We start from the raw sequence: 18,678 nt of genomic DNA on the forward strand, positions 1-18,678 counted from the left end.
AGGTCCGGAGCTGCTCCAGCCTGGGCTTCCCACAGAGTCATGGGGGCTTCGGAAACAGCCACCTCCCCTGGCGCCAGGGTCTTCCAAAACTGCGTAATCCAAGTCAACTGGCAGCAAAATCCAAGTTCACCCCTACTGGCGCCGTCAGGGAATGTTCCACCACGTTCCTCCACGATTGCAGGGGCACAGCTGCCATCTCGCCATACGCTGCAGGGAAACTTGTGCTAGGGAACCTTATTCCCCTTCTTCCTCACCAACCAGGAGAACCTCTCTGCCTCTCCAGCTCAGCTTTTCCCTCAATTCTTTCGTATGTTAATGGCAGAGGCGCATCTATTATCTCTCTAATGGCTCCTTGAAGCTCTCAGCTTCTCACCGGAGCCACCTGTGGGGCTCCTCCCCCACTGCCAAAAAACCTACCAAACCAGCACATTTAGGGATCCCGGTTTAGTAATGAATACTTGACCTCATTCCCCCCCCTCTCAGCACAAGACTTTTGCAGCACACTGTGGACCTTGTTGGAAACATCCTCACAGTTAACTTACTGAACTACCTTTGTGTTTTTTATCAAATTTGACGTTTTTCTGTAACGTGCAATTTTCAGTAGGCAGTTAATTGCTACTTTTCTCTCCATGCTCCTTTTCTGTACTTATGTAGCTGCATGAGAAGGATGCTACATCTCTTTTTATACTTAAGGTCTGTAGATCTTGCCTGGACCTCCTTCGGTTGAACTGAGCTAGGATAAAAGGCTGCAGAATCAAGTTGAGCATATAGTAGATACCTAATGTGTTGAGATTGCAAAGATGAGCAAGATCTTCTGATCAGCAAGTAACTTCATAAGAAAGTGAACATTTATGTATTTTGAATAAAAAACTATTAAAAAAAGGTTAAAGCCTACCTCCAGGAGGGGAGAGTGATGCTCCTAGGAGTGGTAGGAGAGGTTTCTTGCAGCAGAGAGACAAAGAGCCTAAGGCAGTCTATACTTTTACCCAACCATCCTCTTCAGACAGTGAGAACTTGGGGCTGTGGAGCCACCATGCTGAAGGCAAGCTGTATTGTTTGGCTGTCTAGGTTAGGTCACTCTGACAAGCAGAGAATACAGTAGATTAGTTCCATCCCAAGAGAAAAGGATCCAGAAGGAAGAGCTGGGGTTTGTTGTGACTTTTGTTTTTGTTCTGCTGTTCCTTTCTCTCCTCAAAGGATGAGGCAAGGGTGGTACTGCAAGACTTGACAAATATAAAACAGTTGTGTTCACATACACATGCCTATTTGCATGAATCTCCTTTTGTGTGTATGTGTATTTCAGTTTGAAAAGTCATTGAAAACATGGTTTGAAAATAGAGAAATGAGAACATTGAAAGCAGATGCCAAAACTTTCTATTCATTCTAGCACATTGTTTTGAATTGTATGTTTGTATATGTCTAAATGGCATTACCTACTCAAAAATAGTCACTGTTCAACTTGAAAAGTGTCTTTCCTAGTTTTGATTATTTCTTTTTTTTTCACTTGGACTAACTTTCTGTCCTGTCTTTCCTTCCTATTCTGAGATCTTCTCTATGATTCTTGAAACAGAAATTATGTCTGCAGCCCCAAGAATGCTGCACAACACCGACAGAATTTGCTTTATCTATCAGTCTGTCACTAATATTTTGAGAGTCTAGCAAGACAGTAAAGGACTACCTCCCCCAGTTGTTACTATACAGCTGTCCTTAACTGGACTGTGCCATACGAGTTCCCTTTGCAACCCCAGGGAGGAAAGTTCTTGATGTTTGCCCTCACAAATCATTGCAGATGTGCTTATCTAAGACACCTTGCCATGAATGTGGACTGTTTTGTGATTAAAATGCCTTCCATTTCCCAGACTTCCCTTAAAATTGGTGTAAAACCTTTCATATTTATGAATATTTAATGCTTTCCAATTTTCTTGGCCAATGCCTATGTTTATTACATTATAAATATACACTTTGGGGAATATTACTGGTTATATTGCTTGTGCTTTGGAAATACAGATAACTTTAGTGGCAGACTCTTAGTGTATTATCAGAAATAACTGTGACTTGTGGGTAGGCCAGGCTCATGGATGGGAATGGTGCATAAACCCTACCACTTAGGAGTGGTTCCCAGAAGTGATCTGACTCAGGCACTTTGCTGAGTCACAAATCCTCCTCTGCTTCCTCCTTGCAGAAAGAGTAGTTTTCTTCTGATGTATATTAGCAGAAAATAATTACCTCCCACACCCTTGGCACTGACTTAAGTATGAAAATCTCTCTGTATGTATCAGGAGGCAGAGGAGATAGGGATGGAGATGGAAGTCCTCTCCTTTCCCTTTTATTCCTGCCCATTCCAGAAGGTCATTTGTGTGAGGTCGTGCCCACTCATCCTCTTCACAGAATCACAAAATTGACAGAATTGAAAGGGAGCTCTAGAGATCACCTAGTTCAACTCCTCTTTTAAAGCAGAATCACCTAGAGCACGTTATTCAGGACTGTATCCAGGCAGGTCTTGAGTATCCCCAGAGAAGGAGACTCCACAACCCCCTTGAGCAGCCTGTTGCACTGCTCTGTCACCCTCACACAAAATAAGTTTTCCCTCATATTTAAATGGAAATTCCTATGTTCCTCTTGGTTTAGGCAACACTCTGGTGTAGAAAAAAAAATATATATATATATAGCTCTGCAAAACCAAGGAAGGAGTAGACTTGGGATATGCTTTCTCAGAAGATCTGGACTATTAGTATGACCAGAACAGGAAAACACCCTGTCCAGCAAACCAGTTTGATCCAAAATTGAAGACACAAGAAAATGTGAGATAGAGCTGTGCTTGCAAATGCTCAAATGTTTTTTTTTTCTGAGACGAACCTGCCATTAGTTTCCTTGGATATGTCCCACAGTACAACACTGCCAAGTGCATTCTAGCAGCTGGTTCTGGAGCACTTTTGTGTGTGTGTGCATGTGGCATCTTGCTGAGCACTGGTCAAAATCCAAAAATGCTTGTAAGTACACGATGGGGTATGTAGGTAATCCCATTGCTTTAGGTGAAGACACTTAGATGCCTAGAGATCACACTCTTCAATAACTGCCTGAATAGATGAGACAGCAACAAGCCACTCTCTTTATTACCTTTCTCAGAGAAAAATACAGCACCACGTAACAGCTCTAAAACACCTGCAGCATCCCTAACTGTATTTCCCACAACTTTGAGAAACATCAGTGTTGTTCCTTGGTATAAGCGCTTTTCCTTCTCTCTTCCCCATTCCCTCAACTCCCCAGTTGTGCTCTAAACCTTGGCTCGATACAGTCCTCTAGAGGCAGAAAAGGGCTTGACCTGGTATAAAAAGCAATGTTATTCTGCATGTAATAAATATTTTAAATGCTTCATCAGTGTAAATAAATGCTAAATTCTGTGAACCCAGGGAATGACATTAACGTGTTTTGTGTACTGAAACATTTATGGACTCAATGTCAGCCAACAGAATGCAGCCAAGAGGTTTTGGGTTTTTTTAAAGGTAAACTGAAGTGCTTTGAAAATAAATACTAAGAGCTGTTTAAGATCTTCAATTATTAACAGAAAACAAGCACAGACTGAAAAAAACTGCAGACAATCCCTTTTGTGGCACTTTCCCTAACTTCTGTGCAGTTATCTCTCTGTTCATCGTGGAGTGAGCTCCCCAAAGCAGATGCTGTGCCTTCACAGGTGTATGTAGAGTGTCTAGCACATAGAGAGAGCTTCCACGAGTGATTAAGTACATTTAGAATGCCAAATATTTGAAGATAATTGATATTTAATTGCCAGGATGTAAGCTTAGGATACTGTGTTTATGGTTGGCCAACGATGGCATTGTCACGCTTTGTAAAGCCGTGTAAAAGCATAACTTTTCACTCTGCTCTGAGAAGGCAGTTACTGGCAGTGATGAGCTACTGAACACTGTTAGTTACGAATTAATGTGTTTGTCATGCAGTTCCCCAGTAGTGCAGTTGGGCTTTAAGTCCAGATTATTCCACTAATTAGCAAGCTTATATACATTACTGTTAAAGGGTACAGAGAGTTTCTGAAAGTTTAAAACCGCTAACTATGCAGCAACTTCAGAAATGTTCTCTCAGAAGATGTTAACAAATGCTACTTGTAGAAGGGAAAGGGATAGAAGCACATCACCATGCACCTGGCATTGGAGTCAAGCTTATTGCTGCAATATAGATGCAGTAAGTAACTTGACTATTTTCAGTTCAGGCAGCCAATTGCAAAATGAATAGTTGTTGCAAGGAACTGCATGAGGAGCCAGGCCTGGACAATCAGGAAAGTTGCTTTAGTAGAAAGGAGGGAGAACAGATAAAGAAGGATTAAAGGACTGGGGGAGAGTCATGGGCAGGTAGAGCAGACAGAGACACTTTTAAAATAAAAACCCCACAGGTTTCAAAACACATCATACCAATGTTCAGAAATCTGAGAGGTGCAGATCAGTGTCTGTGGATGATCAGATGCATTTCTGATCAGGGTAAATTTTCCCGTACATGCGTACGCAAAGCCTTTTCTAACCAATGCTGAGAACTTCTGTGCACTTCTACATGCTCATTCGCTGTGCAGAGGAAAAAGAGCAGTTGAAGTGGTAGAGAAATTACTTCTATGTGCCAACTCATGCATACTCTTTTTCTCTGCACACTGGGACACACAGGTTATCACCCAAAATGGGTGCTCACAATACAGAGGCAATACAGTCCCAATTCCCTGATGCTGTCTCTTATGTACCACTGCATACCTTTGGCATTATCTCCCTTGTGGAGTTAAGGCTTGCACTCGTAGCAATGAGCTGTGCAGCAAATAATAATGATTAAATCAGAACGTCCAGTGATCTGATCAGACTGAAAAGCTGGCTTCTGGATTTCAAGTAGGTGATGCCAATAACTGCCTTCCCACAGCAGAGTGAAAAGTTATGCTTTTACACAGCTTTACAGAGGCTGGCAATGCCAACCAATAAATTGGTTTTAAACTTTCAGAAACTCTCTGTGCACATTAGTGGTAATGTATGTAAGCTTGCTAATTAGTGGAATAATCTGGATTTAAAGCCAAACTGCAGTACTGGGACACTGCACGACAAACATGTTGATTCATACTAACAGTCTTCAGTTGCTCTTCACTTCTTGTTGTTCAGAGTTGGTTTATTATCCTCAAGAAGCTGAAGATCCTGTAAATCTTCTGATGGTGCATGTTCGCCTTGACTGTCTAAACACCTCATCATCTCATGTTTACAGTGCAAGACTTTAATATCACAAGGAGATGCTTTTTTAATATAAAGGGCATGGGTTTGTGCAGATACTGTCTTCTCTGGACATTCTGTAATACACTGAAGCACATGGCATGGGTGATAATCAAGCCACGTTTAAAATGAGAGACCTTTTTGTTCATCGTTGTGTCTGTTCTCACTGTCTTAGAGCACTGGGTATACTCTATCATGAATATTAAATGAATTAATAATTAAGGGTAAATTACATAAGACCTGGTATTAAAACTCTCAACCTTGTAATCTTGGCTACATTTTGGATTAATGGGACTCCTGAAATCACTAAAATTATGGAGGTCTTTATTGCTTTTTTGTAGATTTATTCGAAGCTAAAAATATTTTAATCTGTGAAGTTTGTCGGTTATTTTCAGGTTCACAGCCATCTGTAGTCATTTAAATTTCTTGTATTGCTGTACATTGTTTGGGAGAAAGTGGGATATTGCTTTAATTTTCTGGTGACTGTTGCAGTCTCGACTGCTGTGAAGTATTGGAGTGATGTTGATATGGACTGTAATTCATTTTTTTATATCTTTAGAATTAGTAGATTGTATAAGGTGAGCATCTAGGGAAAAAGGCTGAATGCCTCTTATCATCATGATAATGTTTTGTTTCCCAGAGACATTGGTTATCCAGAGTACCTAGACATAAATGAGTAAGCAGAACATCCTGCTCTTATATAGGATAAGTTTTGATCCTGTCAGTATTGTAGTTCATTTAAGATCTCTTTGTGAAAGCCAGAATATTCTACAATGAATATCACTCCCTTTGGATGAACTCTTTTAGCATGAACCATTAAGAGATAATTGAACCAACTGCAGGCACCTGAACAAATGTTCTGACTAGAGGAATGCTAGCAGCCAGCTTTGCACTACTAGCAGGCAGTGAATGATCTTGCTGGCTTGGTGGGTGATGCCACCTTTGGTTGCTTGTGCTTCATTCAGTCATGGCTGGGGAGCAAAAACAAAGTCTCCACCTTAGCTGTGAATTGGCAAGTGGATTGCCTGTGAGTGAAAGTGCTTGTCAGGTAATGTGTCATCCGTATAAGAAAGTATTCAAATACTTCATTTATTTTTTTTTTAAGTAATAGAAATGAAAACCTGAGATCTTAGATGATAGATTTTAGAAGTTAATAGTTATCACAAACTCTCCTGGCAGATGTATAACAGGCATTTACAACTCAGAGATCACATTTTTCAAAAATTACAGCTAATATCAACTTCTCTGAGGAGATGACAGCATTGGCAGGAGACATTAATGACTTCTGGCTCTCAGTCATTGCAAAATCATGAGCTCATACTTGGTCTGATCTGACTGTTAGGCGACAATAGAGTTCTAGATGTCTCTCAGTACTTCCAACATAAATAACTTGCCAGTGACAGTAGTTGCCATCACTGCTACCGGTGATAATAACTTTAAGACCTTCATAAATGTAAATCCTTAATAAATCTTATGAGGCTGGCTTTGTTATTCTGGTTTTACAAATAAGGAGAAGGAGACAGAGAGAGGCCCATGAATCTACAACTTAAGTTAGCTGCATCTGAAGGTGCAGAATCTTTGCACTTTAGGAAACTTTTCTACAAGTCACTTTCCCTAGGCTTTTCTAGAAATGTAGGGCTCACTCATTATTAGGATGTATACCAGTCTCATGCCTTAACAACCATGTGTAGTAATATTTTGTTCATAACCCTTTCTGGGGACCTGGATAATCTCTGTTATAGAGTGATGACTGGAGTACTGGTTCTGACTCTCCCTTTGTTCAGGCTGAAGTACGGTCAGGTTGATCTGAAGTGCAGAGGGATCCTACGAGGTCCAGGATCTCTCAGTCAGTATAGGTTTGGTGGTCCTACTGTAGCTCTGGGTCTGCTTGAGACTGGCTTGACCACGGGGATATCCCAGAATCAGAGCAGGGATGGGACTTCAGTTTGCTATCTCTCCCCATGCTCTGGAGTGCAGGTTTGTGGTACCCCAGCATTTGCTCTCCTGTATATCTTACTGTTGTACTTTTTCTGCCTCAGTTATAGGTGTTCTTTGTTTTTCCCATACTTTAACTCACCTCATTCCTGTCTGCGGATAAGCTTAGGTCTGGTTTTCAAGAACAGTCAGAATAGCTAATGTGTTCCCTCCCCAGAGTTTTGGCATTTTAATGACAGGTGAGGTAATACCTGTTTTGATTTAGTCTGTGATCCAGCCTGTGATGGTTAGTTTGTTAAACGTTGGGGATCTTCTAGACAGAGGTGATCTGTAAATGTATGTCTTTACATCAGCAAGATAATGAGTTCAAGCAAGGGAGAACAAAATAAAAATGACATGTTTTATCTGCAATTTATAGCTTCTCTGAAGTTTGTCCACTTGCTGATAAGTGTTTCCTTCTGTTCTCTCTCCAGGTCTCCAGGTGGTTTTAAATTCAATTATCAAGGCCATGGTCCCTTTGTTACATATTGCCCTGCTGGTGCTGTTTGTCATTATTATCTATGCCATCATCGGACTGGAGTTATTCATGGGGAAGATGCATAAAACCTGCTACCATGTGCAAGGGGGACTTATAGGTGAGGGCAACATTATATTGTATGTACAAAGATTTTCTGAGGGAGACTTTCCCCTTGTATAATGGAGCATTTGTGCTGGCACAGGAGATGGATGGCTGTCGCTCTCTGCTGCGCACCTGTCTGAGGTTTCAGAGTGGTGACTCCTTTATTCTGCTTCTTGGATGTGAATCACCTTTGATGTAAAGAAACTATCTTGAACGGGGAGAGTTTAGCTGGCTTATCTTGGGCACTCAGTTGTTGGCTTGTCTGCAAAGGCTACAAGCAAAACTGTGAAAACCTGCTGAATACAGTAATGGCCTTCTTAATGTGGGTTTTTGGCCCTACAAGCCAGCTTAAGTCCTTTAACAAGTCTCCCAGAGGCTCAAGCAACACTAAAGTAGTGATGATTTCACCACTAGCAAATTGAGCTGCAAAAGAGATGGCATCATGGAACATCTCTTACATTTTGTTATTAATCTTGTCCACAAATACATCCTAATGTTATACTGATAACATTGTAAAGGAGTATGTACTTGAGGCCCAGAAGGGTGGCTTTATTTTTTTTTTCTTTTTTCTTTTTCTTTTTTTTCCAATCACAAGCTGTGACTGTGGTTAGAAGTGCAGCTAATAAGAAAGCAAAAGTATATTGATGAGAAGAAACTTTTTGTACCAAATCCATCATGAAAGAACTTTCCAATTATTTACAGAGAGAAAAATTCACATTTCAAAATAATTTAATTGTATTGTCACTTACCTAACCATCTGCTCTTTATCATTTGTTTTATCCAACTGGAGCAGCAATGATTCCCTACGTGATGGTGGGTGCCAGTGTCTAGGACCCAGTTCAGTTCGTAACCAAGATAATGTTGTACAGCAGGAAATTGCTTCAGAAGTTCTATATTTCCTACTTTTATAATATTGGCAGGTTTCATTTTCTGGAAAAGGATGCTAGAATTATAACAAATTGTGAGTCTGGATTACATCTTCAAAGTGCATAAATCTTTCTCCATACTGGCTATAATTATTATACATTACAGAATCTAATTCTAAAATTGCTATTTCTGTCATGCTTTAAAGATCGGGGTGTGATCAGAACCTTTGGAAAATTCAAATTTTTTTGCCATGTAAGGAGCAAACATAATAACCTGCTTCCCCACATATGCATACCTGCACCTGTTAAAAATGTAGCAATAGGCACTGAAATCCATATATTTTTAAAATCCTATTGCAGCAATTTTTGTGCTTGTAAAATGTTTTCTGCAGCATTTTGTGTATATCAAGCATCTAGGCAGGCTATTGTATGGGTTCTCACATCTTTGGTAACACCTGTACAGAGTAAGGGGTGGCTCTTCAAGCAGTAGAGTCTTACAGTGCTTCTGAGTGCCACTGGGCTATTGATAATATGCCACAGCTTCCAAACGCTACAAGAGGAGAGCTCCAGTGACTTTCTCCTGTAATGTAGCAGTGGCCAAGACTGTATCAGCCTATCTCCAGAGAACTGAGGCCTGTCTTCTGCTGCAGGGGTTCAACCCCCTTCAGCAAAGTGCCAGCCAGTGCTGCTGTTCCCTTCCAAGACTGACCTAGATGCCAGGCGACTGCAGTATGAAAACACTGGTCATAGTGTATGGCCTAAAGAATGTCATAATCTTGATCTAATGTTCCCTCTCATGTTGAAAGACATTTTAGTTTTAACTGTAAAATTTGACAACTTGGCCATTGTTTTTACAAAAGGAAAGTGGAGCACCGTGCAGCATCCCTCTGCCTATTAAAATTAAGACAGTTTCTTGTGTGTTCCTAGAGAAATCTGTCAAACTCATGGCCAAGTATCTTTGTGAAAATCAGATGTCCTTCACTCGCTTACTGGTGTGTCGAACAGTGATTAGTTCCCTTCATCTCCGTTTTCTCCCTTCCTCTCCTTTCAGATACACCCGCGGAAGACGACCCGTCTCCCTGCGCCCCGCAGTCTGCGCACGGGCGGCAGTGCCAGAACGGCACGGAGTGCAAGGCGGGCTGGGAGGGCCCGAAGCATGGCATCACCAACTTTGACAACTTTGCTTTTGCCATGCTGACGGTCTTCCAGTGCATCACGATGGAGGGCTGGACGGATGTGCTGTACTGGGTACGTATCCGAAAATGATAAGCTGGAAGGCTTGCCTGTGTGCTCTGGCTGTGTTGAAACTTGGGGGCTTTGCTGCTTCTATATAGCGAAGGCATGTTTGCTAGCATGGAGCTTTAACTAACTCAGAATACCAGCGGTTCAATGGGAGGGTTTTTCTGGAGCAGTTAAATGTAAACTATGACTTTCCATTAATATTTTAAAGTTGAACGATGACATGTGGCTTACTGGTTTGGAGATTTGCAACCTACCTTTGTTGAGCAGCATATCACGTAAAGACCCTCTCTGCAGGAGTGAAATATCCCCTGCATCTCCAGATTACTGATGTAAAAAAGTTTGTGACAGATAGCTGTGTGCTCTGCCCATTATGTTATTGTCACAAAGGCACTACACTGATCAGCTCACAGGTGTTTTATAAGAAAGGCCTCATAAATCCCTTTTCATGCCAGCACTACTCCTGATTATGACTTCTATCATAATAGTATTAGAATAAATTCTCCTAACTCTGGTATTGGTATTGATCATGGTTACATGTTTAGCTGAAACATGATAGTATCTTTAATCTAAATACAGTCTCATCTTGTCCTTCACCCTAATTCTGGAATTTTTAATAGCCTTAGTTTCTACCTTGTAATTCCTGTTGTATTGGGAAGTTCATGGGAGCTAAAATCAGATTTAGCCTTCACCTGTAAACCAGATATAAACATGTTTCTGGATTTTGCTCTTGCCATCAACTTTTGAAGCAATATGTTAAGGCCCAGGACTTTAATTCACACAGAGTTCAGTCCTGTCTGTGTAAGGCTCTAGCAACTTTGAAGACTGCCATATTCTGTTACCTGTTTCTGCTGAATGGTAGGGTGTGTAGCACCAATGCATGATGGAATTTAACTGAAGAAGACCCAAAGCACACAAAAGTATGGTTTGGACTGAGGCAGCTTGCACCGTTAATCAGTATCAGCTTCTCTTTTGAACATGAGCCTGAAGTTGCCTTCTACTCACCAGCGAGTTAACATTTACAAGATTTCCTTTTGAAGATTTAATTTATCTACAAGAGATAGTTTCTGTGTAGAACAGCTAGCAGTTGTCTCTTTATCCTTGTAAATTAGGAATCGAATTTTGACTCTAGCTTCCTTCTAATGCCTGAGATAAAGGGCAGAGATCAAACAACAGAAGAAGTCTGGGTCTCAGGGCACAAAAATTTTCTTTACTTGAAAATAGCGTATAGATTAATAAAATAATGGACAAGAACAGAAGTCAGAAAAGAAGCTGGGCAAAACTACTCCATGGCTCAGCTATGACTATATATAATATACCTGTTTTTTTATCATTTAGCTCCAGTCTTTGTGTTATTGAGAGGATTTATAGGTAGTTCTGGGGAATTGGGAGAGAGAAAAAGATATCAGAAATGAAAATAGTTTTGGCAGTGTACACCATTTAGTATTGTGAAACCTATCCACAAGTTACCATCATTTTCTCCAAAGACACGTGTTACGACAGACCCTCCCAATCCCCACACTTTTGGGTTCATGCATCATTTTCCTGACTGGATGTGAATCATTCAGGACTTAGTTATCAGCTGTTTAGTAACAGGAGCCAAAAGCATATACTCACTGCTGAATGGTTGTCTACCATGAGTGCTGCAGATGGTCTGATTTTTTTGTGGCGTCCCTGCAGCAACCTGAATTTCAGGTTTTTGTTTGGTATTCAGTCAGCTTTTTTCACTGTTTTTCTAAGCTGATCTTTTTTCTTTAGAGACAGTATGGTGAATTGAGACCTGAAATTAATACAGATTGATGGTCATTATTTTTAGGGACATTCATGTAGTTAGCCTTTTAGATTATGGTTCTGATAGAATGTTTGGTTTGTAAACAAAAAAATATTTGTTATCATCAGTTCCCAGTTACTCCTAGACAAGACTACAAACAAGAGTTAGCACTGCAGATAAAATTTCAGTAAATGAGGAGGAGGAAATTTAGTTTGTAAAGAAAAAAAAATATCACCTATGTTTAAAGGCCATGAAATATGAAGTTTGAGTAAATACATGAACACCTGAGCTGACAGACATGTTTGGTTAAGCTGCTGTGAACAGTCCAAAGAGTACTGTTGTACTATATGACTTTTTGCCTCTTTGTGTTACATTGTCCAAGTGGATAGAAGTCAGATCCAACCAGTGTTGGCCATACAGGAAAGAAGGTATCTGAAATGAGATGCTTATTTCCTTTTGCAGAGAGGTCTGTGCTACTCTGGAGGCAGATGGGCAATTACTAAAGGGCACATGTATGAGCAGCATTGTGGTTTTCATACTTACATGTAAAACCAGTCGCTAGCCATTTGCACTGTAATTTCATATGTGGGTGTTTCAAAGTGTATCTAGGGTGGTTTATACCATGAGTTTTATAGTCCATGAAAAGGGCATTCTAGCTTAAGCTGGTCAGATGAAAAGGAAGAGTACTTCTGGATAGTAAATAATAGAAGTGATGCAACACTTCAAGTTCTGAAAGTGAAGGAAGAATTTTAGTAAGTGGGGCAGGGTATAAATATATATTTTAAACTTAAGGTGAGCCACTGTTTCTTCAGTGAAGCCTGACTCATCTATAACCCCACTCCCTGGCCATTGCCTTTTCAGCGAAGGAAGAGTGGACTTGTCGTAGACAACACATTGGGGGCTGCATCTCAACAAGAGTGTAGAGATAGGAGGCTATTATCTTCTCAGGTAGATAACACTTTGAAAGATCTCCTGGATCCACAGTGAGGCCATGGAAATTAAAATTTTCTTAATTAGGAAATAAATCTGCTTAGTTAATTAAATTAGAAATCCAGACTTAGAGATCCCCTCTCCCCAACTACATCCTGAGACAGAGAATTAGTTGTCCAGTTTTACACTGAAAAGAAAGTAAAGGTTAAAGAACAGTATAAGAAAATGTTGTCTGCAGATCAGACAGTTTTGCAGCTGAGAATTTTAGGTGATGATTTTCAAAAGTCATTCCTGAAACTTAATAATGTAAACTAATGGGTTAATATTGAAGTGCTGAGCATTCAAAGTTCAAGCAGACTTAGATTCTTAGCTGCTCTGCAATTCAGCTTAGATACCAAGGTTTCATCTGGGGTCCTGCTAGGGTCAGTGGCAAAATTTCAGTTAATTCCAAAAGATCATTTTCTAAAATCCCAATTCATAAAATCTCAATCATACTGTTGAGGTTTTCCACATGCAATCACGTGTACATGAGGATTTTCAGATGCCTAATCAGGGCTTTGGTGTCTGTTGTGGTAGTCTTCCAAGAACATACCTGGGTATGTAGGGAGTTTTCTTTGCTCCCTCCTTAAATCTGAAAGTAAGAGCCTGATCAAAAACTCAGCAGAACCACAGATAAAACTCTGGGCTGAATTACTTGGCTGGAAGTGTTTAGGCAACAGAGCAATTCCCTTGGTTTGAATGTTTCTGTAAGTGTTTTTCAATTACATCTTTCTACTTTCTAAAATATAGCTTTTGAAAGGTATCTAGATCTCTGCATTCGTGTCAGTAGAAATGGAGGGACATTAACACATTTCAGCATGCTGCCCTGAAATATGTGGTAATAATTTCATTAAACATACGTGTGTCTTGTGCCACACTTTGCAAGGTTAAACCTGCATGTTTAAAAGCCAGAAATCTGTACGAAGTTCCACAAGCCGTTTCACAAACGCACTTAGTAGCTCTTCAGATTTCACCTTCAATTAGCTGCTTCCTTCTTCATGCTTCCCTTCATGCCTCCTTTGGCTTTTCAACTCTGTAGTGAAGATGTCTCCTCTCTCATAGATTACTATTTCCCAGCCTGTAATCCACACCATCACAAAAAGATAATCAGAGACAGGAAAACCATAAACTTTTATTTCTGAGAAGGACTTGACATCAATAAGATCAATGCACTTCCCAGTCTCCTCTCTTGTGAGTAGATAGGCTTCTTTTTAAATGTAAAAGAAAAAAGTGTTAGGGAAAACTGTTAGATGCTGCTACAGTGACAGGTATGATTAATTACAAGGAGCCAGATTTCTAATGTGAAGTAACTGTATTGGACCAGATGAAAATCCATGCAAAACAACCTTGTTGACTGAAGAACTGTTGTTGTTTGTTGAATGGAGCATTAAGTGTCTACAGGAGCGCATCACCTGTGCTACCTCAGTATCTTACAAGGTTTATTTTATCCCAGTCTTTCTCTCATGTGCAGTCAGTTTACAGAATCATTTCAGTAGACAGGCACCTCTTATGACATGTCATATCATAATTTTTCCTATGCGTTGTAGAAAGATTGAGCTTATTATTCTCAAAACTCTCTTTAATGTACAATCAACCAGGATTAGCTGCTTGCAGGCACCAAGTCCCTTTTCTGAAGACCCCTCAGTCTTGGAAACTTCCAGCAGCAGATGTGAGCCCAAGCATTACCGAGTAATCTGATATTTTGTAATCAGTCTCTGCTGCAGTCCCTTCCTTCTTATTGTCTTGTTGACTAAGGAGGAAAATTAATCACTGTGCAGTTTGTAACATCCTGGTTAAGTATTTGTAGGCATTTGTTGTATTCTCTCAATCTTTTTCTAATCTGAGCAGATTCAGTTCTTTCGGCCTTCCATGATGGGACTTCTTTTAATTATTTTTAATCAGTTTTTTTAGTGTCCTTCAGGGTAAACTTCATTTCTGAGTTAAATGCGATTTGGACAGTGCCCTGTTCCTAGAAAGGCTTTCATCTTTTCATGAAATGTGCTTTCTGCAGCTGGATCCCTGTAACACCACATGCAAAACTGCCCACTGCAGCCTCAGTTTTACGTGTCTGGTCTCTCCACTCCCCTGCATCTAAGCAATTGTATATATAAATGAAAAAAAGAGTGCAGAGCAAGTGCAAAACACAACCATACATTGTTGCATTGAGCTATTCACAGTGCTGTGTAGTGGAGAACCTGATCGTGAAATGTTCTGCATACAGCTTGCCCACTTACAGCTTGAATTCTAGGGTTGTTGTAATTCTACTTGATCTGCTTGATGATTGTTAATAATGAGCAGCCTTGAGCCTGCCATAGTTTTTGGAATATTGCCTTTGTCCCCTGTCATTTGGACAACACTTCAAAATACTTGGTGGAGTCTCTGAAAATAACATAAATATTCAGTGCCTCCAGGGACAGTTTACCTCAAGGCTCTAACTGCAAACTGAAGAGTGTGGTATTATTCTACGTGGACTAAAGCCAGGGCTGGATGAGATCCAGGGCACTAACCTGTCCCTGGAAGAGATGCATGAACTGGCACATAATAAGCTGACTCTCTCAAGTTTAACTGAACAATCCTTGGTAGGCTTGCCCAGCCCCTAGGCAGGAAAACATTTTAGTAGTTTAAAACAGTGCAGTAGAACCACCACAATGTAGTGAGAGTCACAATGTAGGGAGAATGAATCAGTGAAAATGTTCAGAATCATCACATCCCCAAGGACAGCAGAGAGTAGCATATATAGATATGGTGGGTTAAACAGGCTGCCCTGGAAGATCCTTCCATCTCTGAATCTGTGAGATCATACTTCCAAGAGTCACTTAACGAGCTTGAAACTGGAGCTTACATTCACTCTTACAATTCCTGTCATGAAATCAAAACAGAACAAACTAGAGAACAGGCGTCATTGACTTTGCTGACAGCATTGACATATCTTGTGAGCTTTTCTCATCCCCCCACAGCTTGTTGCAGCCAATGAGGAAGATGATGTGAGGAATACAGAGATATTGCCACAAAGTGGAAGACATTAAACTCAGAGCTGCAACCCCCAATTTTCGCCAGCTGTGTTTTTCCTTCTAATCCTTTATTCTTGCAGCACTTAGGCTTCAATTAGTAAGGCTTTCCACACAAGAGAATGATCTGATTCTAAGAATATATCTATATCTACATGTTTCCATGGTGTTTATTCCCCATCCACCCCCACCTCTCCAAGAAAATGCTGGGGTTTAATTGTTGAGGGTTGAGGGGTTTTAATCATATTTTTGGCAGGGTTTTGCATGGATGTTAAAAATTTACAAAGAATAAGCACACAAGTATGAGCAACCCAACTCTGTGATTGCATAGGTTATTTCATCTCCATCTGCGGTAACAGTGGTGGGTAAGGGGAGAGGACCCATAGTTCAGGGCACTGAAGGGCCGCAGCATTGATGCACTGAAAAAGCAGTGTCCCTGATTAATTTGTCTAAATGCTGACCTCAATCTGTGTTCTTTTTCTCGTGAACAATTGCACATGCAACTGTCATGGTTGTCTGTACTGCTTTCTTGAAGGTGAGTAACAGCAGTGGCTTGCTGGTTGCCACCTGTCACAAAAACCTGCTTCTGAATACTTTTTCAATGCAAAATAGGCACTTACAGTGTGAAATGAAGTTTTTATGAGCCCTTCAGACCTCAACTTTGGACCTCTCAGTCCTCTTTCTCTGGATGGGAAGAAATTCTCCATTAAAAATAAGGTTCTTTGGGTTGGTTATGGGGAGGTGTTAATGGAAACCCTCTGCCCAGTGCTCCTGCGTGGGAAGGACTTCTTTAATAGCCCTGTGTTTCTGTTGCCTTGACTCTATTCTTTCTTCTTTTGTTCTTCCTTAGACTGTTTCTTAATTGCTTCTGTCTAATCACCACAGAGACCTTCCTAGTGATAAATCTTTAATCTTTTATCCCAGAGATATAAAATTAAGAGCTAAGCTACTGGGACATTTATATCTGACTTAGGATTTTGAGTGCATTTGTTTGTGGGTGCACTGCTTGGGCCCTACTATCAGTTTTTCAAGAACTGATGATTGTTGCCTTCTGAAACAGTAATCTACAGAGTTGTTAAATTTGGACCCATATCCATCAGACAGATTCACTTTGGTTCATTATCTAGACCCTGGGAAAGAAAAAGACTTGGACATACGCCCAAGATCAGAATGCAAGTGGTGGCTCTAGAACTGACTATGAAACTTGTATTTATTTTGAGTTTAACATTTTTTCAACATCTTGTTGATAAAGGGCAATGTAACTATTACCTCACCAATCTTACTGTGAATTATAACTCTTTCCTGCCTGCAAAGAGAATCGCCCACTAATACTTGCTTTATTCACTGATTTCAGTGGAATTTCTGACTGAGGAGGACTTGAGGGTTCAATATGATGGTTGGTCATACCATCATAAATGTATAGTTTAGCTGCCTCTGTGGCCTCCCCTAGAACTGTCTCCTTCTAACTCCAGTATTCTGGACTGCAGCCAAATTGGAGGCCCAAAACCAATGTTGGGCACAGGTCCCTAAAACTGCAAAGTGACCAGAAGTAGAAAATGAAGGGTCCTCAATCAGAGGAGTATTTACCACAGAACCTCCACAGTTTGGATTTTTAAAGAGTATCTAGAATAAAACAGTCCTGGACACTGTGGTGATCTTGCCTACTGGGTGTTGCTGATAAGATTCACAAGAAAAAAAAAAAAAGTGACAGTTTTGTCTGCCGATGATGTGGTTGCACCTCATTGACAAGAGTTTCTCCATTGAACCTCTAGGGCTTATACAGTGTCTGTGAGTGACTAGTGTGTCTATCATATGAAGACTTCATAGCTTTGTGCTATGAGTTCTAGGTATTGTACATTTTATTTGAGAATTTTGTAGGCAATTTCACAACTGAAAACTAGATTAATCAACTAAAATATAGAATTGATTTCTAGGAATAGTATAAATTGGGAACTGGCTACAGAGGAAATTGGGGTACACTGATCAAGTAAAAAAAAAAATGACAGTCATGCCTCCACTTATTAAAGAAGGTAGTGATTATCTACAGCTTACAGTACTGTTTTTCATTATCTTTCTTTTTAAGGACTTAATTGACTATGTAAATCAATGAACAGTATGTGCTTGTGTATCCCTGTGCATCCAGCAATCAGTGCTGTTCTGATATACTTGTGTTAGCATTTGCTATCATTCTGCAATGAGATAAATAGAAGCAGTTATAAAACAGCAATACAGTAAAACAAGCAGAAAATCCTTTCTGGATAACCAGCCATGCAAATGCAAATACAGAATAAACAGAGACAGGAAGGGATTGTCCAGAACTCTAAGATGAAATTAAATCTTTAGATTTGGAGACCCACCATCCTAGGGGATATTTTCATGCTTGAAATCAGCACTTTATTCTTTTGGAGTGAATTTCCAAAGCCTTTAAAAGATGAAAAGGTTTTAAAATAACTGAGGAGCAGTGAACGATGGAACTGCTGCAGTAGCTGTAATGAAAGAACTATCAGTCCTGTGGCTAAGTAGCCTTTGGGCTTTTGGATGACTTCTTTGAAGATCAACCTTTTATTTTTAAAGGGAAAAAAGCTATACAGACTTAGGTGGAAACAAGGCAACTCACATCAGTCTCTGTGACTTTGGCATCAGGAGGTCTGAATTCAAATCCTGATTAAGTCACAGAAGTCCAGATAATTTTGGAGGTCACTACATGGTGTTTCTGCAAAGTTGCAAATTCCCTGAAGAAGCTAACCCACTCACATAATTGGCCACACAAGATAATGGAGAGCCTTCATGGGTGTTGGTACCTGTAGTAGGGACCTTTCACAGAATCACAGAACCCTAGGGGTTGGAAGGGACCTCGAAAGATCATCTAGTCCAACCCCCCTGCAAGAGCAAGATCACCCAGAGCACATCACACAGGAACATGTCCAGGCGGGTTTTGAATGTCTCCAGAGAAGGAGACTCCACAACCTCTCTGGGCAGCCTGTTCCAGTGCTCTGTCACTCTTACAGTAAAGAAGTTTTTT

General features: G+C 40.3%; 1 protein-coding gene across 1 annotated transcript in view; it reads left to right on the forward strand.

Moving 5' to 3' along the window:
- Nucleotides 1–18,678, forward strand: part of CACNA1C (calcium channel, voltage-dependent, L type, alpha 1C subunit) — a 414,681-nt gene that overhangs the window by 234,140 nt on the left and 161,863 nt on the right. The window contains exons 5-6 of the mRNA XM_009995208.1: nucleotides 7,658–7,819; nucleotides 9,721–9,917. Coding sequence (XP_009993510.1) covers nucleotides 7,658–7,819; nucleotides 9,721–9,917 — 359 coding nt within the window. The remainder of the gene's footprint in view (nucleotides 1–7,657; nucleotides 7,820–9,720; nucleotides 9,918–18,678) is intronic.

The sequence above is a fragment of the Chaetura pelagica genome, unplaced genomic scaffold (genome assembly GCF_000747805.2).
Source record: "Chaetura pelagica isolate M959 unplaced genomic scaffold, ChaPel_1.0 scaffold343, whole genome shotgun sequence".
Classification (NCBI taxonomy): Eukaryota; Metazoa; Chordata; class Aves; order Apodiformes; family Apodidae; genus Chaetura; species Chaetura pelagica.